This window comes from Stegostoma tigrinum, chromosome 7 (genome assembly GCF_030684315.1).
Source record: "Stegostoma tigrinum isolate sSteTig4 chromosome 7, sSteTig4.hap1, whole genome shotgun sequence".
Lineage (NCBI taxonomy): Eukaryota > Metazoa > Chordata > Chondrichthyes > Orectolobiformes > Stegostomatidae > Stegostoma > Stegostoma tigrinum.
In genome coordinates, this window is record NC_081360.1 from 49,090,873 (window position 1) to 49,113,428 (window position 22,556).

At 40.2% G+C, this 22,556-nt stretch overlaps 1 protein-coding gene across 8 annotated transcripts in view; it reads left to right on the forward strand.

Annotated features, from left to right (window-relative positions):
* Positions 1-22,556, forward strand: part of ppp1r9ala (protein phosphatase 1 regulatory subunit 9A-like A) — a 133,946-nt gene that overhangs the window by 27,708 nt on the left and 83,682 nt on the right. For all 8 annotated transcript variants that reach the window (XM_059647225.1, XM_059647226.1, XM_059647227.1 and 5 more), the window contains exons 3-5: positions 14,171-14,303; positions 15,522-15,642; positions 19,537-19,641. In XM_059647225.1, the coding sequence (XP_059503208.1) occupies positions 14,171-14,303; positions 15,522-15,642; positions 19,537-19,641 (359 nt within the window). The remainder of the gene's footprint in view (positions 1-14,170; positions 14,304-15,521; positions 15,643-19,536; positions 19,642-22,556) is intronic.

The window sequence follows — 22,556 nt, forward strand, 5'->3', positions numbered from 1 at the left end:
GGAAATCTTTGTAGACAGAGCCTAGGTGTCCTGCAGAAATGACCCTGAGCTTCCAGTTGCCTGCCACTTCAAGACACCACCACATTCCCTGGCCAGGATTTCTGTTGCAGGTCTGCTGTGCTGTTCCAGCAATCGTCAGTGCAAGTTTGCAGAACTACGTCTCATTTTCCACTCAGAAACCTTGTAACCTCTAAGACCCGCCATCGATTGCAATAACTTTAGAGGCTGATTCCATTCATCTTTGTTTTTTTTAACCCAAACGACTCCTGGTCTTGCTATGATATGGATTTTTTTTTTAGCACAGCAAACCCAGTTTCTCATTCTTATTTTCACTTATTCAGTTTTTCTTCTATCCTGGCCTGCTATTTATTATCTCCTTGTTTACCTACTCCTTTTCATAATTATCTCTCCCTCTCTCTGGACCCCATTTCCACCTGTCTGCTCATTATCCTTTCACCCCACCCCTATCCCCCAAACCCCTCACTTCTGTTTCAGTAAAAATACCAGCTTTTCTTAGCTGGTAACAGTTCTGATAAAGAATCATCAAACTTGAGACCTTAACTCTGCTTACTCCCCACAAATACTGCCCGACCTGAATTTCTTCACGTTTAGTTTTTGTTTGCCTTTGTTGAAACTCTGTTGCAACCATTGTGTTTCTGGAAATATATATGAATTGCAGTGTTTGTAAATCGTAGAACATTGCAGAACAGAGAAACCCATTTGCTGCCTCTACCATGTCAATCACCCATGATGTGCCAGTTTTTAAATGTGGAAATAGTGTTCATCATGCAAAAATTTATTTCCCGTGAGATGTTTGAGTGTGCAGGCAGTGCATCCCTCACCGTGTTGAATATTGATGTTTGCAGCATACACTTTGCTACAGTAGGTCTTTTTTAGAATATGTCCCCTTGTTCTGAATATTTTCTCTGTGCATTCTTCATAAATAAAGTTTCCTTCTACATGTGGGATGCCCAAACTGCTTATGTTCAGCGCATTTAATAATTTATCCCAGGAGTGCCTGTGCTTTAAGGGTGGCACGGTGGCTCAGTGGTTAGCACTGCTGCCTCACAGCGCCAGGGACTCAGATTCGATTGCTGTGCTGGGTGACTGTCTGTGTCGAGTTTGCACGTTCTCCCTGTGACTGTGATAATGGGAACTGCAGATGCTGGAGAATCCAAGATAATAAAATGTGAGGCTGGATGAACACAGCAGGCCCAGCAGCATCCCAGGAGCACACAAGCCGGCACTTCGGGCCTGGACCATCATCCCTGTGACTGCGTGGGTTTCCTCCGGGTGCTCCCGTTTTCTCCCACAGTCCAAAGATGTGCAGTCGAGGTGGATTAGCCATGGTAAATTGCCATAGTGTCCAGAGATGTGTAGATTAGGTGGGTTATGGGGGATGTGTCGGTGTGGACTTGTTGGGCTAAAGGGCCAGTTTCCACACTGTAGGGATTCTGTGATCTATGTAATATAAGGCGTTATTTTAGCCAATTGGTACATCCTATCCAAAAGGGGAGTTGTGCTTCTGAATGTGACAAGCATTACATTTTTTGATGACATGGGTGTGCTTTTCACATGGTCAGTGAATTGAATGGATGAAAAGGATTCCATTGGCATTATGTCGAAGAAGAGCAGGACAGTTATCCTTGGTGGCAAAAACAGAAGTTGCTGGAAAAGCTCAGCATCTGTGAAGAAAAAATCGGATGAAACTTTATTTTTCTTCACAAATACAGATACTGCCAGACTTGCTGAGCTTTTCCAGCAACTTCTGTTTTTGTTCCTGATTTACAGCATCCGCAGTTCCTTTTGGTTTTTAGTTATCCTTGGTCACTTGGTCAATAACTCTCCTTCACTAAACATCACAAAAATTGATTATCTGACCATTATCAGATGTTTGGCCACACTCAATGTCAGCAGAATACAGATATTAATTTGTGATGCTGACAACAAAGTACAAAGAGAACCAATTTATACCTCATTCTCCAGGTTTTTTTGCTTGCCTTCCTTTAATGAGACTTAAATTCCTGATTTGGTTCTCATTGTTGATTCCACAAGTTACCATACTGAATGCTTGGACCAGTTTGTGCTTTCTGCCAATGATTTTTAAAAAACGTTTCCCCCTCAGCATTTGCTGCTTAATTATTAGGTATTGAGTACAATAGTTGGCAGGTCATGTTACAGTTGTACAGGAATTTGGTTCGACCACATTTGGAATACTGTGTACAGTTATGGTTGCCACATTACCAAAAGGATGTGGATGCTTTGGAGAGGGTGTAGAGGAGGTTCACCAGGATGTTGCCTAGTATGGAGGGTGCTAGCCATGAAGAGAGGTTGAGTAGATTAAGATTATTTGTGTTAGAAAGATGGAGGTAGAGGGGACACCTGATTGAGATCTACAAAATCATGAGAGGTATAGACAGGGTGGATAGCAAGAACCTTTTTCCCAGAATGGGGAACTTATGTACTAGGGGTCACGATTTCATGGTGAGGGGAGAAATATGCATGGAAAGTTGTTTATGTGGAAGGTATTGGGTGCCTGAAACATGTTGCCAGTGGAGGTGGTAGAGACAGGTATGATAGCATCACTGAAGATGTATCTAGACAGATACATAAGTGGGCAGGGAGCAGAGGGATACAGATCCTTGGAAAATAGGTGACAGGTTTAGATGGGGGATCTGGATCGGCGCAGGCTTGGAGGGCTGAAGGGCTTGTTCTTGTGCTTTAATTTTCTTTGTTCTTTGTTCTAATGGATAATAATAGGCTACAGACAAGTGCCGTTAAATGGGATTAGTGTTATTTCGTGTTTGTTGGCCAGCATAGATATGGTGGACCAAAGGGCCTATTTCTATGCTGTAGGACTCGATAAAGATTTGCTTTCAAGGTAAAATCACTTCAAAAAATATCTGAAGTCCAAGTGGTTAATTTCCAATTTTAATACCAAGCCCAATAATCTGGCTAATGAGGAAATTCGCACCATAACTTTTGTTCAAATACTTAATTATGCCATAGTAATATAAAATGGAGCATGTTAAACCATATGTGCAGTGAAAGCTACACTTGCCCCCACACCTCTTCCCTCACCCCTATCCCAGGCCCCAAGATGACATTCCACATTGGCAGATGTGCAGGTGAACCTCTGCTTAATGTGGTATACTGCATCCACTGTACCCGGTGCGGCTTCCTCTACATTGGGGAAACCAAGCGGAGGCTTGGAGACCGCTTTGCAGAACACCTCCGCTCAGTTCGCAACAAACAACTGCACCTCCCAGTCGCAAACCATTTCCACTCCCCCTCCCATTCTCTAGATGACATGTCCATCATGGGCCTCCTGCACTGCCACAATGATGCCACCCGAAGGTTGCAGGAACAGCAACTTATATTCCGCCTGGGAACCCTGCAGCGTAATGGTATCAATGTGGACTTCACCAGTTTCAAAATCTCCCCTTCCCCTACTGCATCCCTAAACCAGCCCAGTTCGTCCCCTCCCCCCACTGCATCCCAAAACCAGTCCAACCTGTCTCTGCCTCCCTAACCGGTTCTTCCTTTCACCCATCCCTTCCTCCCACCCCAAGCCGCACCCCCATCTACCTACTAACCTCATCCCACCTTCTTGACCTGTCCGTCTTCCCTGGACTGACCTATCCCCTCCCTACCTCTCCACCTATCTTCTTTACTCTCCATCTTCGGTCCGCCTCCCCCTCTCTCCCTATTTATTCCAGTTCCCTCTTCCCATCCCCCTCTCTGATGAAGGGTCTAGGCCCGAAACGTCAGCTTTTGTGCTCCTGAGATGCTGCTTGGCCTGCTGTGTTCATCCAGCCTCACATTTTATTATCTGTGCAGTGAAAGTACCTGATTGTTGAATTATTTGCATTTATTGTGATGGGGTGGTACAAAGTGCAAACAGCTGAGTGTGTCCTTATATTTGTAGTTCTGTTTCTTTCCGTGTATAATACACAGGAAAATAAAAATCATTCTTCATACTTTTGATTCATAATATTTACATCAGCTATCATTTGGAGCATTAAATCCAGCTGCTATGTGATTGCATCACATTATGGATGCTTTATATTTTAAATCCTTGTTCATTAATCCCTATAAAGCAAAATCACTGGCTTAGTAACATTAAAAGAAAGACAGTCAATGTTTCATATAATTTAGTTGATAGTGAAAGTGATCCATTTCTACTTGCTCTACAGTAATTAAGCGGGTGATTAGTTTCTGCGTCCGAACTAGTGGCAGTGTTTGGTTAGCTATGAAGAAATAGACAACAACAATCTAGCAAGACCTATATTTGATTCTTTTCCTTTTGTTCCAGAAATACACAGACATACCCCTTGCAATTCTGGTGGTGAGGTTCAAATTGGAAATAGAAGGACATTCATTTAATGATTTTTCAAATTTACTGTCAGTACAAGTTGATATTCAACCACACCTGCAGGATTTCCTCAGATTAAAATGCAAATAAAGAATGCCTATATAATGCGGTAAGCCTGATACCACAAAATTGATTACTGCTGCCAATAAATACTGTATAGTTTAGAATGTAGCTTATAACTGTAATAAAGTTAATATTTAACATAATAGGTGAAGTAGGTGTACGTTATTACAGTTCCTAGACTATTCCATCAATCAAAAAAAAGCCATAGTTGGCCAACAACCTGAACTTCTACTGACTGATCCCCATTTCCCTCGATTGCCCTAAAGACTAAAAATGTATCTGTCTCAGTCTTGAGTGTACAAAGTGACATAGTATCATGGTGCAGAGTATTTCAAAAATATACAATCCTCTCCTTCATCTCAGTTCAAATTCTTCTTCATCTTAGTCTTAAGTGATCAACTCTTCAACTTGCCCCAGTTCTAGGTTCTCCAACCTGGTGAGACAAGTTCTCAGCATTTACTTTAAGTCCTCTCGGAATCTTTATGTTTCTGTGAGATTACTTTTCATTCATCTGTGTGCCTCTCCTCAACATAAACTAGTTCCCACTTCCAAGAAATCAACATTACTTTGAAGGCAAGTATATTCTTTGTTAGGTTAGAAACCAAAATAATCCACAGGACTCCGGCTGTGATCTCATTAAAACTTTGCACAATTGCAGGAACACTTCATTATTTTAGCATTCCAAACCCCATGTACTGAAATTCAACATAGTATTAATTTGCCTAATTGTTTGGTCCCCCAACATTATAACCTTATTTCTTACTCTCACATTTCTTTGAACACCAGCATTTAGGCATTTCTTAGCATTTTAAAAAAAAAGGTATTCTGCTTTCCTATTCTTCTCGTTTCACCACCTTGCTTTACCCCTCAACTTATCTATTTCCCTTAGCAGCCTCTTTGTTTCTTTCTGACACCATGTTGCCCTACCTAGTTTTGAATTGTCAGTTAATTTGGATGTTGTGTGTTACTTTTGACGTCGTCATCTAAGTAATTAATATACATTGCGACACCACAATGGTTGCAACTGAGTCCTTTTATTCCTGCACTACTTGTTTTCTCACTATTATCTAATCCTTTATTAATATTAATAAAGTCTCAAGAATCCTTCAATCCTCTCACTCTTGTCTTGTGAAATAACCTTATTTGTAGAACTTTGTCAAATGTCCTTTTTCAAATTCAAATATGTTGCATTTTATTATTCCTCTTCGCTCTGGAATTGCAAATTCTTCTCTAATCAATTAGTCAGACACAATTTCCCTTTCCTAAATCATTTTAACTCTGCTAATTGTATTATGATTTCTATGGGCTTGTTTAAAACAGATTACACTATTTTCCTGATGGCTGTCAGTCCAACCGGCCTGTACCTGTTCTCTATTTCCTTGAATAGCAATACACTGTATTGCACTTGCTGCATTGGAGTCTATTGATACTGGTTAGAATTAAGGGTATTTTGAAACATTAGACCCTTGCATCCAACATCTATGTAGTTATCTCTTTTAGAACCCCAGGAAATAGACCATTAGATGCAAGGAGTTCATAGACTTTTAGTCCTGACCAGCCCCTAGGTTATCTCATACTTTTCTCTGCTGATGTTAAATACTTTACGATCTTTTCCTAAGCTGCCAATTGGTTGTTTTTACTAATTTCATGTTGTCTGTGTCATTTGCTGTGAAGGCAGAGAAAAAAAAATTTTGATCCTGCTCTTTCAGGATTTTCTGTCATAATTTCCCTCGTTTTGACCTGTTAAGGGCCATGTGTTTACTTTTGCAATTGTGTTATTTATATACTTATAAAAACAGAATGTAACAATTTTTACATTTTTTTGCTTATTTATTTTCAGCATTCTTTTTCCTCTTCAGCAGTTTTTGGTCATTCTTTGCATTTTTATAAAACTCTTTGAACCCTCAAACTTATTTTTCTTTATGGGCCACTTGAAAACAAATACTGCTATGAACATTTTCTGTTAGCCATGACTGGATCATTAATTCTGTCAAAGGTTTTTGTCCCAATAAGTTTTTTTTTTGAGAATTTTGAATTATTTCTTTGGACGCTTGCTGCTGTTCATTTATGTGCACACCATTTCATCCATCTTGCCAGTGAATCGTGGCCGACTGCACCTGTTGTAACTATATGATTAGTTTTATTTACACTAAGACTCCTGCTCTGGAATTATGTCACTCAAACCTAACATGAAAGTGAGATAACAAGATGTAGAGCTAGATGAACACAGCAGGCCAAGCAGCATCAGAGGAGCAGGAAAGCTGACGTTTCGGGCCTAGACCCTTCTTCACTTTTTCTGAAGAAGGGCCTAAGCCCGAAACGTTAGCTTTCTTGCTCCTCTGATGCTGCTTGGCTGACTTTATTCATCCAGCTCTACATCTTGTTATGTCAGATTCTCCAGCATTTGCCGTTCTTACTATCTCTTTAACACGAAAGTGTTGTTATGATGATTATCTTTCCTCATAGGATTCTCTGCTATGGAATCGATAATTAAATAGAAGATCTAAGCCCTATTACTGATTTTACTTTTTGTTTTACATCTGTTAAACAGTAGCTCACTCAACAAAACTGAAATGGAATCCGTGACTTTCTAGGTCTGTGTCCCAGCGAACAAATAATTTGGCATTGGTTAGTGTCTATGGAGTTTTTAATGCACTAATTCTGCTGAAAATGCTCAGAACATTAGTTTATTTTACTTTTTAAGTGGAAGTCCTGAAGAAATTGTTTGTGAGCATTGCTGATTTTCGTATTTGAAATGTCACACATCCCATTTTGTTTTATTCCTTTTATGTCAGTTGAAACCAGACATCACACGACAGCCTTTACCATGTCTGACATTATGGTAAGTGGACAGTGGAGTAACAACGAGGTTACTGTTCTGCTGAGGCGTTTTATTGAGGAGTGGAATAATAGGGCTGAATAGGAGGAAAGTTACAGATCTTGGCATGGACACAAACACTGTTAAGTTGCATTTCAGTTTACAATGTTGAGTTTAAATTTCTTTTTTTAAAATCTATCATTCATATTGAATACCTGCTAGGGACTGCAAACAGTTTAAGTAAGGAATAGTTAGATTCATTTTTTGTTAAGTATGTTCTCAATCAGCAGAAATTCCACAATAACCAACTATCTATATCCTCTTGAAATGAATTTAGTGCTGTGTAGTCCACAGCTAAGAGTGCTTTTCCTTATACAGTTAAAATATCCAATGTTCAAGTAAATTCTTCAGTTTATATGTAACTAGTTTTGAGGGTAGCTGCAGACCAAGAATGAATGGAACTACATATTGTATCTCTATATATAGTCCATTTCTTGGTAACAAAAGAACTGCTTATGATATCTTTGTTTATTAACATAGAATAGTATTGTGCATAAGGATGCCATCATTTACTTCTGCATTGGCCTTCTCAAAGAGGAAACCAGTTAGTTACTACCCCCCCTCCGACCCCTAGCTTTCTCTTCCTCTCTCTTGTGTCTGTGTGTGTGTGTGCGCGCGCCCCTCCCTCCCCCCATCTCGCTTACGCGCTCTCTCGCTCTCTCTCTCGCGCTCTCTGAGTGTGTGTGTGTGTCTCTTTCTCTCTGTCTGTCACATGTGTACCGCGCACATGCACACTCTGAAAATCCTGAGAGTCCCACAGAAAGTCCTTTTGTCCCTGCAACTTTCTTTTTATCTTTTGCTTGCCTTTGAAGGCTAACATAGAATCCATTTCCATTATTCTATCAGGCAGTGCATTACTGACCCTAATCACTTTTTGCTTTAAAAAGAAGGCTCCATTTGCAGCCAGGTGGAGCAGCATAGAAAGTTGAAATGGCTACTTGCTTAATAGAAATACAAGTTTTGGCAGAATCTGTAAATTAAGATATTTTGAGCTTTGCAGCATTGATAAATTATTTTTAGTTAAAATAGAGCATGCATATTGATATTCTTTTGTGACTGGTTATGCGTGAGACGTATGTCAAAGGGTATTGGCTCAAGAAAACAATCTGTGCAAATCATTAGCATATATCTTCCCAGTAATCTTAGGTGGGGTAATATGAATTAAAAGTTTAATTATTTACTTTCAGTTATCACTTGCATTTATTGAATCTCTTGTCTTTCACTTTAAAATTCTGCCCTCTTGTATTTGACCCTTTGACTAAGGGGTACAGCTCTCTAATCATCCTGCCAAACCACTCATACATCTCCGTCATGAACCCCCCCCCCCCAACCTTTTCTGCTCCAAAGAAAATAACCCAAGGTTATCCAGTGTATCTTTATAGCTAGAATGCTGTATTGCAGGTACCATCTTGGTAAATCTCCTTTTTTCAACAGTGCAGTCACATTCTCTATACTGTGGTGACCAAAACTGCACACTTTTCTCCACGTGTGGCCTAACCAAAGTTTTGTACAGCTAAAGATAAATCTTCATCTTTGCTGAAGATTGATAGTAGATGAAAAGTGTGGTAATTGGCCAGGTTAAATAGTCCTGCTGTTTGTGACCATGACACATCTGGGCAATTTTTTACATTTTCAGGTAGATGCTGGTATTGTGACTGCACAGGAACAATTAGGTTAGGAGGCATGACTTGTTGTGGAGGACAAATCTTCAGTACTATTTCTGGAATGTTGCAGATCTGCAGAACTCTGATCTATCCATTGGACCTGGAATCATTTGGCTCTATCTATTGCCCCTGGCTTAATGATAATGGTAGAGTGCAGATTGCCCAAAGCACTACATGAATACTAATGCAAAGTCAGGTCAAAATCGATCCTATTCGACATGGTGGTAGTGCCACATAACATAATGCAGGTATCCTCAATATGAAGGCAGGACTACGTCTCCACAAAGCCTGTACGATGGTCACTCCTATAGATGCGTCTGCTACAGGTAGCTTGGTGAGGACAAGGTTAAAAAAAATTCCCTTTTGTTGGTTCCCATTCTACCAGGGCAGGCCGGTCTCCCAGCTATTTCCGTTAGCTCAGTCAATGTTGGTGCTACCAAACCACTGCTGGTGATGGACATTGAAGTCCTCCCACCCAGAATGTGTTTGGTGTCCTTTCTAGACCCAATATATCTGTCAAATGATGCTCAAAATTGACTAATGGTTCATTAATTGAGGATGTGGGGAGTGGTCAGCAAGAGATTTCCTTGCCCATGTTTGATCTGAAGCCATGAGGTTTCATGACCCGCAAGTCAATGCTGAGGTCTCTCAAGATAACTCCCTTCTACTTGGGTGTATGAAGAGTCTAGAAGTTTAGTTTGCCATATATTGTCTATTAATAACACTTGTTGTGTTGGAATAAGGAGGGAAAAGAGTGAAAACTGGTTGTAAATTAGAATGGAGGAACAAAAACAGTTGAATTGCATTCAAAGGGAAACAGGAAAATGTTAAAATTAACACTGGAAGTATTCCAGTATAATTTGAAAACAGTCATGCAGCCAATACTGAAAGCATGATAAGATTTTTCTCCCATGATTCTCATTTATTTCCATCTTCATAAAAATAATTCCACTTCTGTGACTATGCCAGTTTCTGCCCTTTTCTATCAGTTTTTTTTAAAGATTATCTTTATTGAACTTGACATTTTCAGTGTTTGAATTGCTTCTGATCTTTTCCTGCTGTATATTAGTTAAGATTTAGTGTGTTTCATGTATTTAGTACTTACCTCTTCAGATTTTTGCAAAGTCCTATATTAAATGTACAAACACAAATGTAAATTTGCAGCATATTCTGGTTAGTATAATGAAATATTTCTGTGCATGCACTTTACTCAATAACACTGTCAGCTCCAGTTAACAAAGTCTCCCTATTGGTAACACATAGCCAGCATATTCAAGAAATACTGAAGCATCGAAGATTATTTGTGGCAGTTTTTTATAGTTGACCTTAAAACCAGAGGCAGCACAACTTTGGCAACAGCTAATGTGATGGGGTAAAACGCACACGAGTATATGCAAATTCAAAGTTTGCTTGAATGGCACATACGCACTTGTGTGGAAATCGGGCAGATTCTTTGAAGCAAAGAGGATGGGTGAGGGCCTCTCAAAACCTGCTGATCTGTGAATTCTACCTTAAGAAAGCTCCAACGCTTCAATTTGTAAAACTCTTGCAACTACAACTTGTCATGGCAATTATATAAGTCATTGCAACTTGATCTGACATCACATGTTAACCATATATCACTACAGTACCAAGAACCTGATCAATGGGCCCCAATAGAATACTGTGAAGACTTTTTAGGCTGATGTTCTTGTAAGTATTATTTTGACCTTTCTGTAATTGTTTTAACCTTTAACGGATAATATGTGGCTAAACTTGAGTGTTTACTCAAAAGCTTGACTGTGGGTCTGCTTTAACTTGAATCATAATGAAATAAAAGGGGCTATGACAAGTATATTACTTCACAATTCCTTGACTCCACATTGTGGATGCACCTGGTGTTGTATCAAATAGAAATGAAGCTAATTGCAACTGAAAGCTGGACATTTGACATAAACTGCTTCATAGAGAATTTAAACATGTAGAAGAACAACAGGGTTTTAATGTCAGTACTGTTGTGTCATGCCAACTGTTCAAAATTCAGAAATCTGGGCTAAAGTTAATACATTAAGAAAGGTGGACAACACTTGTTCAAATGTGCTATGGAATGCTTACTGATTGGTAAGTTTCTAGTCAAATGATGAAAGAAACATTATTTGATTTACTTCACGAGCAATGAATTTGTGCAAATAACTGGTACAACTAGGAGATCAGTTAGAAAGTGATGACCAAATGTAGCTAAGTTTTATTGTGAAATGAATAAAGGGTAATGAAGAGTCCAAGATTGTTGCTAAACTATTTAAAGACGGGTGTGAGCTAAGAAAGGATCCTGCTCAAAATAACGAGAGGGAAAGTAAGTGGATGAGACTGATTCACGTGAGAAAATGGAATGTTTAAAGCAAAGAATTAAAATAAAGATCTGCAAAACTTAGCAATTGGTCTGAAAAATTATGAATTAAGTTTCAAATTTAATACTAAAGTGTAACCAAATTGGTTATAGAATTAAATATGCTTCATTTGACAAGATGAACTGGAGTAAAATCTTGATGTTGTGATTAAACTTTGAAAGTGTTAGTGTGTGTTGTAACTGTACATCAGTGCAAAAACAAAAGGCTGAAGCATTCACAGCAATTTTCAGCCAGAACTGCCGAGTAGTTGATTGATCTGAGTCTCCTCCGGTGATCCTGAGCAATACAGATACCAATCTTCAGTCAATTCAGTTCACTTCATGATATCAAGAAATGGTTGGAGACTCCAGAGATTGCAAAGGCTGTGATCCCTGAGAACATTCCAGCAACAGTACTGAAGATGTGTGCTCCAGAATTTGCCACTCCACCATCCAAGCAATTCTAATACAGTTACAATGCTGGCATCTGCCTGACGATGCAGAAAATTATCCTGGTATTTCCTGTACATAAAAAGCAGGACAAATCCAACCCAGCCAGTTAATACCCATCAGTCTAGTTTCAGTCATCGGATGGATGGAAATGTCATGGAATGTGTAATCAACAGTGCTATCAAGCAGCACCTGCTCAATAATGTCCAGTTTGGGTTCTGCCAGGGCCATGACTTCATTACAGTCATGGTTCAAACGTAGACCAAAGAGCTGAATTCCAGAGGTGAAGTCACAGTGACAGCCCTTGACATCAATGCTAGATTTGACCAAGTGTGGCATCAAGGAGCCTTTGCAAAGCTGAAATTAATATCAGGAGGTACACCCTGCTGGTTGGAGTCATATCTGGCACATCATAAGATGATTGTGGTTGTTGGAAGTCAGTCATCTCAGCTCCAGGACGTCACTGCAAGAGTTTCTCACGTTAGTGTCCTAGGCCTAACCATCTTCAGTCGCTTCATCAATGACCTTCCCTCCATCATAATGTCAGAAATGGAGATGTTCAGCACCATTCGTGACTCTTCAGATACGAAAGCAGTTTTCAAATGCAACAAGACCTGGACAATATTCAGGCTTGGGCTGACAAGTGGTAAGTAGCATTTGGAGCACACGTGCTAGGCCATGACATGACCAATAACAGATAATATAACTACTGCCCTTTGCTGTTCAATGGTGTTACCATCATTGAATCCTCCACTATCAACACCCTGGGTGTTACCATTGACCGGAATCTCCACTGGACTTGCCACATAAATACAGTGCCTACAAGAACAGGTCATAGATGAGGAAGACTGTGGGGAGTACTTCATCTCCTGATTTCCCAAAGCCTGTCCATCATCTTGAAGGCACAAGTCAGCTGTGTGATGAAAAACTCTCATTTGCCTAGATGGGTGCAGCTTCAACAGCACTCGAGCAACTTAACACTCTCCAGGACAAAGCAGCCCGCTTGACTGGCACTACATCCACAGTATCCAGTCCCTCCACCACTGACACCCAGTGGCAGCAATGTATTACTATCTACAAGATGCATAGCAGACATTCACCAAAGTTTCTTAAGACAGTATCTTCCAAACCTTGACCATTTGCACCGAAAAGGACAAGACTAGCAAATGCTTGGGAACACTTTCAAGTTCCCCTCCAAGCCACTCATTGTCCTGACTTGGATATATGTTGCTGCTCTTTCACCATCACTGCGTCAAAATCCTCGAATTCTCTCTGTAATAGCATTGGGGGGCAAACAACAGCAGTTGGCTGCAGTGGTTCAAGAAAGCAGCTCACCACTACCACCTTAAGGGCAACTAGGGATGATACCCACATTCCACAAAAAAATTTTAATAAAGAGAAAGAAATCTCAATTGAACAGACTGGTTTACAGTAAATCCAAGAATATACTGTTACTACGAAAGTATTAATAAGATCATACATAAGTTATTGAATAGGTTGTGATAGTTAAGGAAAATGTCTATATTTTTGCAGTATAAATATTTTAGCAAAGGACAACAAAACTGATCTCGGAGAAGCCTGGAAATAATTAGATCGGGTAGTATCTAGAGAGAGAGAAGTAAAGTTAATGTTTCAGGTCTATGATCCTTCACCAGATCCTGTTTTCAAAAAAAATCCTGGTTCTCGAGGCCAAAAGAGCTAAAAGTATAGGTTAGGTTAGTCTTATACTCAGTAAGTTTTGGAAATATGAGAAATGACCTTATTGAACATACAAGACTACGGGCAGAATGATGGGGTCGGTGCAGAAAGACCATTTCCCCTTCTGGAAGAATCTATTCCCAAAGGGCATAATCTTAGAGTAAGGAGTCGCTCATTTAAGACATGAGGAATTTCTTCTTTGAAGGTTGAGAATCTGTGGATATTTTCACTGTAGAGGCTGGATTGTTAAATATGTTTAACGCTGAGATAACTTTTGGTCAGTAAGGAAATAAAGGGTTACAGGGTAAAGGCAAGAAAGTGGGCTTGAAGCGTATCTGATCAGCCGTCATCCTATTGAACGTTGAAACCGACTTAATGGGCTGCTTCTGTTCTGTCTTCAAGGATAGGCGATTCAGCCTGTTGAATCTTTTTCATCTTTCAATGAGGTCATGGCTGATCTGATAGAGTGCAAAATGACAGTACTAACTATCTGTATAGGATATTAGACGTGATTCTAAAACTAACAAATGATTGTAGAGTAGTATCAATTCCATTTTGGTCAACAACCTTCTGTAATTACTGTAAGAAAGCAATGAGGCAATCTAAAATTAATTGATTAGATGTGCATTGGCCCTGTGGAACACACTTGCATTGTCAATGTACTTGGTCTTTTCCAGGTATACAGTACCTACTCAAATGATGACTATGATAGACGTAATGAGGAAGTTGACCCTGTGGCAGCATCAGCGGAATATGAGTTGGAGAAGAGAGTGGAAAAAATGGATGTTTTTCCAGTTGAAATTGAGAAGGGTAAGTATTTAAGATCCTGAGTGAAGTTTCAAGTGCTTATTATTTAAGTGTATTTTGTTCAGATATTTATTGCCAATCTGTATTCCAACATGCCAATCAATAATTGTCATTGGAAAGATATTTAAGTCTTTTCCAGTACATTTATTTGCTAGCTATCTGAAGTGAACTTTCATGTTCTGAACTAATTTTCAATAATCTTCGGTGGAGAAAGCAGCATGGGGTACTTTCTTACAAATTTTGTGATATTCTGGTGGATGTCATGAAGATTCATGTGACTGTATAAAATTATGTTGCATTTAATGAGTAAGTATTGGTCATATCTTTTTGATGCCAGTTGGTGTTTGTGTACCCTTCTGGTTAATTTCCTTCCTGTTTGTCCAATGTAGTGTGTATCACAGTCTCTGCAGAAATCTTGTATATGATATTGGTACTGCCCGTAGTGGGTCTTTGGTTCTGGTGAGCAGTTGGCCAAGGGGTGATGTGGGTTTGTGTGCTACTGTGATGCCTAGTGGTCATAGGAAGGTTGTGGTCAGTTTCAATGTGTTCCTGATGTAAGGTAGTGTGATGAGTGTGTCAGGGTGCGTAGTATCTTCCTGGTGTTGTTCGTGTAATAGGCATCTTCTGACCCAGGTCAGTTGGCCACAATACTCACTTGTCTCTATCCAAATGGATAAGGAGAACGACCAATTCAATTGGGACAACACCAGGATCCTGGGACAAGCAAACCAGAAACAAGCATGGGAATTCCTAGAAGCTTGGGACTCCACTAAGAAAACCATCGATAAACACACAGTGCTTGACCCCATATTGTGAAGGAAGACCGGAAGTGAGGTAATCTAGCCCAACGGACTCCAGAGTTCAAATGGCAGATGGTAAAACACAACAGCGCTTCATTGGAGGCTGCACTGATGATGTTACCCAGCAGGGTAACGAAATGTCTGCGGCACAACAAACCAGCTTGGCGAGCCAACCAACCAACCAACCACAACATCCACAACCTGAGCTACAAATCTACTCCAAAACTTTAGTGGGTACATTGACTTAGGACCCAGATGAACCATTATTCCATTGAATGATAGTTCAGATTTCTGACTGTTGACCACTCTTTTTGAAGCACATTGCAATATTTTACTGCTTTAAAAATGTGCTCTAAACACACTGTATTAATTATTGATTTATAACAAATGAAGTATGTTTATGAAATCATTTGGATTTTAGGTGAAGGTGGTCTTGGAATTAGTATTATTGGAATGGGTGTTGGAGCAGATCAAGGGCTTGAAAAGCTGGGGATTTTTGTGAAGACTATCACAGAAGGTGGAGCAGCATATAGAGATAAACGGTAAGATGCTGTACAGTTAATATGTCCTTTTTTGTGCTAATCCCATTTGGTTTTGAATGAATATACATATTGTAACTTCTATGAAGCATTGTAACGTAGAATGAGAAAACTAATGGAAGTTTGATTATTGTGTCAATCATCCCATGATAAAGAAATGTAAAAATATATTGTTTACTTTTGTGTATTAGACCATAAGACATAGGAGTGGAAGTAAGGCCATTTGGCCCATCAGGCCCACTCTGCCATTTAAATCATGGCTGATGGGCATTTCAACAAGAGCCCGTAGCCCTTGATTCATTCTGAGATCAAGAATTTGTCGACCTCTGCCTTGAAAGTATCCAACGTCCTGGCCTCCACTGCATTCTGTGGCAATGAATTCCACAAACCCACCACTCTCTGGCAGAAGAAATGTTGTCTCATTTCAGTTTTAAATTTACCCCCTCTAATTTTAAGACTGTGCCCACGGGTCCTAGTCTCCCCGCCTAACGGAAACAACTTCCTAGCGTCCACCCCTTCTAAGCCATACATTATCTTGTAAGTTTCTATTAGATCTCCCCTCAACCTTCTAAACTCTAATGAGTACAATCCCAGGATCCTCAGCCGTTCATCATATGTTAGGCCTACCGTTCCAGAAATCATCCGTGTGAATCTCCGCTGGACATGCTCCAGTGCCAGTATGTCCTTCCTGAGGTGTTGGGCCCAAAATTGGACACAGTATTCTAAATGGGGCCTAACTAGAGCTTTATAAAGCCTCAGAAGCACATCGCTGCTTTTATATTCCAACCCTCTTGAGATAAACGACAACATCATATTCGCTTTCTTAATTACGGACTCTATCTGCAAGTTAACCTTTAGAGAATCCTGGACCAACACTCCCAGATCCCTTTGCACTTCTGATTTGCGAATTTTCTCACCATTTAGAAAATAGTCCATTCCGGTATTCTTTTTTTCCAAAGTGCAAAACCTCACACTTACTCACATTGAATTTCATCAGTCATTTCCTGGACCACTCTCCGAAACTGTCTAAATCTTTGTGCAGCTTCCCCACCTCCTCAGTACTACCTGCCTGTCCGCCTATCTTCGTATCATCGGCAGACTTCGCCAGAATGCCTCCCGTCCCTTCATCTAGATCATAATATATAAGGTGAACAGCTGCGGCCCCGACACTGAACCCTGCGGGACACCACTCGTCACCGGTTGCCATTCCGAGAAAGAGCCTTTTATCCCAACTCTGCCTTCTGTCAGACAGCCAATCCTCAACCTAAGCCAGTAGCTCACCTCGAACACCATGGGCCCTGACCTTGCTCAGCAGCCTCCCATGAGGCACCGTATCAGAGGCCTTTTGGAAGTCTAGATAGATAACATCTACTGGGTTTCCCTGGCCTAACACACTTGTTACCTCTTCAAAGAATTCTAACAGATTTGTCAGGCATGACCTCCCCTTACTAAATCCATGCTGACTTGTTCTAATTTGACCCTGCACTTCCAGGAATTTAGAAATCTCATCCTTGACAATGGATTCTAGAATTTTACCAACTACCGAGGTTAGGCTAATCAGCTCCATCTTTTGCCTTGATCCTTTCTTAAACAAGGGAGTTACAACAGCAATTTTCCAATCATCTGGGACTTTTCCTGACTCCAGTGACTTTTGAAAGATCACGACCAAAGCCTCTGCTATTCCCTCAGAACTCTAGGATGTAGCCCATCAGGGCCAGGAGATTTATCAATTTTTAGATCCTTTAGCTTTTCTAGCACTTTCTCTTTTGTAATGCCTACCGTACTCAACTCTGCCCCCTGGCGCTCCCTAATTGTTGGCACACTACTCATGTCTTCCACTGTGAAGACTGACGCAAAGTACTTATTAAGTTCTTCAGCTATTTCCTTATCTCCCATCACAAGCCTTCCAGCATCAATTTGGAGCAGCCCAATATCTACTTTTGCCTCTCGTTTGTTTCTTATGTATTGAAGGAAGCTTTTAGTATCATTTCTAATATTACTAGCTAGCCTGCTTTCATATTTGATCCTCTCATTCCTTATTACTGTCTTTGTTATCCTCTGTTTGTTTTTGTAGCCTTCCCAATCTTCTGATTTCCCAGTGCTCTTGGCCACTTTGTAGGCTGTCTCTTTTTCTTTTATATATTTCCTGACTTCCTTTGTCAGCCTTGGCTGTCTGATCCCACCCCAGATAATCTTTCTTTTCTTTGGGATGAACCTCTGTACTGTGTCCTCAATTACACCCAGAAACCCCTGCCATTGTTGCTCTACTGTCTTCCCCGTTCGGCTCTGCTTCCAGTCGATTTTCATCAATTCCTCTCTCATGCCCCTGTAATTACCTTTATTTAACTGTCACACCATTACATCCGATTTCGCCTTCTCTCTTTCAAACTGCAGACTGAACTCTACCATATTATGATCGCTGCCTCCTAAGTGTTCCCTTACTTTAAGGTCTTTTATAAAGTCTGGCTCATTACAGAGCACTAAGTCCAGAATAGCCTGCTCCCTTGTGGGCTCCATCACAAGCTGTTTCAAAAAGCCATCCTGCAAACATTCCATGAATTCCCTTTCTTTGGATCCATTGGCAACATTATTCACCCAATCCACCTGCATATTGAAGTCCCCCATGATCACCGTGACCTTGCCTTTCTGACATACGCTATCTATTTCTCGGTGCATCTTGCGCCCTGGTCTTGATCCCTGTTAGGAGGTCTGTACGTTACTCCCATTATAGTTTTTTTTGCCTTTTGTGGTTCCTCAATTCCACCCACACCGACTCCACGTCTTCTAACCCTATGTCATTCTGTGCCGTAGATTTAATTCCATTCTTAACCCCATTCTTCCCCACCCCCTCTGCCCACCTCCCTGTCTTTTCGATATGTTGTGAATCCTTGGATGTTTAACTGCCAGTCCTGAACTCCGTGCAACTATGTCTCTGTGATGCCTACCACATCATAATCATTCAAGAGGATTTGTGCTGTTAATTCATCTACTTTGTTGCGAATGCTACGAGCATTTAGATAAAGTGCCTTAATGCTAACTTTCTTATCATTTTAGAGAGTTTGGAAATCCCAAGATGTCTTAAGCTATTCTTCCTTTTTGCTGTATTCCTAGTCTGCCTCGAGCTTAAATCCACCTGTACACATGCTATCCTGTTGCTTATCTTTCCATTTAACTCCATACTCCCTGTCTCTTTCACATTCCCTTCCCCCCCGACTCGGAAGTTTAAAGTCCTACTGACCACCCTATTTATCCTTTTTGCATATTGGTGCATTTCATTAAATATCTTTGTGATTTCTTAATCGTAATTGCCACTAAAGTTTGATCCCTAAAGTGTATTTAATTACTATGTTGTTGATGAAATTTACTACCTTCCACCTTGGTTTTAGACCATTTCAAAACATTTTATGATTTTCTTGTAACTCACCAGGGACCAGTTTGGGCCGATGGGCCTGTTTCCATGATACGCTACTCTATGACTCTGAATCCAAATGGAGTGTGATACTGTTCAACACAGCAAAGTAATCAGCCTGTAACTGCAAGATCAGTTACTGAGGGAGATGGCTCAAGTGATACAAATAAATCTTTCTCTTTGTTAAAGGAGTCGGTTACCAGAGGCATAAATTTAAGGGGCAGCAGGTTTAGAGAGGAATTAAGGAGAATTTTTTTTCACCCAGAGGGTGGTGGATGTCCTGAACTCACTAAAAGAGTGGAAACCATTGCAACATATAAGAAGCGTTTAGTTGAACACTTGAAACACCACAGCATACAAGGCTATGTACCAGGTGCTTGAAAATGAGATCAGAGTAGATTGTGATAGCACAGACTCAATGGGCCGAAAGGCTTTTTTCTGTGCTGTAATGCTCTGTGACTCTGTGTATGTGTTTTCTTTTATCGCAGAATTCACGTCAATGATCAGATAGTTGAAGTGGATGGAGTTAGTTTGGTTGGTGTCACGCAAATCTTTGCAGCTACTGTATTGAAGAACACTAGAGGCATTGTTAGGTAAGTGATTATCATAATTGAAATTAGATAATAACACTGATAATCATGTGCAAACACTGAATTTATGAGGTACCTTTTTAATTTGAGGTAAACTGAGCAATTTTCAGGACGGTAAATTTGAGAATTAGCTGAAACACAAGTGATTGCCACAAGCAGGATGCTCCTATAAAGCCTAAAAGATATTCTGCTTAACATACAAAAACTAGTGTGGTACATGAGTTTGTGCCAGTATGATGTGAGGTATATAAGTGTAAAATCTAGCACTCGTGATAAGGCTTTCTTGAGGCAGGCTGGTACTGTCTTGAAGAGTCATCTAGACTTGGAACATTAGCTTGCCATCTCTCTGTGGACCCTGCCTGACCTGCCGTGATCTCCAGCACTTTTTTTGTTTTTTGGTATGTTTCTTCAGTGGTCAACATGCTGGTCCTAAGTTCCAAGTTTTCATGTACATTGAGACCGAATCTATGACACATTGCATGACAAGGTATGAATTAATAGCTCGTGCGCAGCCACCAGCAAATCAGGAATTGTAAATTATGACCTTCATCTTTGCCTTGAGTCGTATCAGATTGAGCGGCTTCCCATCCACTTTTGGTTTTGATGCCTAATATTGTGGAAGGCAGTCGAAAACAAGGCAGAGGAAAACTGCCGAAGAGTATTTGCGTTGAAATGCAATCCTCTTCGTCTCCATTAATGATTGGGAATCACTTAGAATTAACATCATTCAGGTCACAAGCAAGCATGTTGCCATAAAACTGTTGAAAAATTATCATGAATTTCTTGGCAGCTGAACTTCTCTAAATTACCTTCCAGTTCTGACTGTGTTTGGTTTTGGTCAGGATCAACAAATGTAGCCTAACCATTCATGTTCTGTTCTTGTCATCTCCCTGGAATTCTCTAACTGCAAGCTTTTAATTAGTAGTTTTTCAGTGGTTATGAAACCACATTGGCAACAGACCCTCATCAAAATGTCTCATTAAGCTATTCAGAAGGATTCCATTGAAGGTATTGTCATGAGAATAGAGAGGAGTAACAAATCCATGTATAACTGTTGCAAGATTGACAAGTTCATTTCCACTTGTAAAGGTGGACAGTTGAGACGTCTATATTCCTTTGGAATGGTTTCAAACTCAATGTTATTGAAATAAATTCAGTGAGCTGCTTAATCATGCATTAACCTCTAGTTTTGTAGACCTCAGCTGGGATAGGAACAGCACCTGCAACCTTAGACATTATACAGGTGTTTGGTAACATTTGTTGTTTCTAACAGCTGGAAAGGTCATCAAGGAAGCAAGTGATAGCAACCTGTTGAGTTAATTTTTCATTTGATGCATGAAGGCTGATTTGGGAATGTAGTTAACATACCCTATCTATCTCTCTAGAGTTGGACATTTCATGTAAGCAATGTTGATTTATGAGGATTGATGGTAGACTGTGGACAGATTTTCAGACGATATATAATCTTCCTTCAGTCTTTGTGGTTGCATATGACTGGCATTTACCTGCTGCTTTATTCAGCCAAAGTCTTCATCCTGGCCTTACATTTGACAGTCTTGAGGTTGTTTTGATTGGCATTATACTTGGATTCCAATGACTTGCATTGAGGTAAATCTTGTAGAGGAAATTGTCCACCTGCAGTCATTTCTGTATTCATTATTTTTATTGTACCAATTTTGATGCTTATGAGAGGCACAGATAAGGGCTTCCAAAGAAATAGAGTATTCTGAATCCTTGAAGGAAGCCCTTTTTTTTTGTTTGTACATTGGTGACTCTGTGATTACTGCTCACTTTACCTTAAGAAACTTCTAGACCTTCATGCCCTGGATATATCTAAGGAGGACTAGATAGATTTTCTGTTTAGCTTTGAAATGGAGTGATGGTGATCACATGTGGTTTTCTTGTATGTACTTGACCTGTTTGACCCTTTGTTTCATGTGACCATGGGCCAGTGCATCCAAGAGGTCTGGTTGTGGTTAGAGAGGTGAAAAACTATGGTCTGTTAACTCCAATGACCCTTTCCCATGCCTGGTGATTGGATTGACTCTTGCGTTGATGTCACCCATTAGTTGTCTGACTGGCACAGTTGCACTTGACTACAGGGGATCATTGTAGAATTTATCTTTTGACTTTATCAGGGTTGGCCATGATAGAGGTTTACACACTAGAGATTGTCATTGAATGTTAGTTTTAGCATCCTTGTATGATCATTAACACCATTTGGAAGGTATGTTGACTCATTTACAAGTTGGATCATACAGCAAAATTTATAGCAGATTTGCACCGATCTACTTTTCCATGGCCACTCCTAAAGAATGTGTTACCTCCAATCAATTTGCTTCAGCTGACCCTCCTCAGTTGGACACACCTTGCCAAGTTGCCAGCATCTGAATGCTGTACCCCATTTTCTTTTGATCGACAAGAACAGTTTTTCTCTCAGGTCTGTCAACTGTGGTCAGTGTTACCGTAGCTTTCTTTTTTTAAATTGACTGACTTATGACTGTTTCGATAGATTATTGCCGATTTTGTGGCCTGCCAGTTAGGGGTGAGGCCAACTATGTGTAGAGTGCTTTTTTTTTTGTAAGGAGGTAAGCAGCCTGGTTCGGCAAAATATTTTTTGGGGATACTGAGTTCCATTGTTTCTTCATTTCAGTGAAAAAGCTCTTATGATCTGACTTGTCCTTGTGCCAATTCATGACTACAACTTCTAGCAAATTCAAACCAGCTGCGAAGCCACTCACTCATTACCACAGGGTTTGTGATCATGTTTGGCAGTTGATCGAAAGCTCATGAACATTAGCATGTGGTATGAACATTGCCTGTGAAGCAAGAGCAGAAGTAGGCACTTGCCCCCTTGAGCCTACTCAGACATTCAATAAGATTAAAGCTAATCTGATTACTTCGCAGTCTTGCCTACC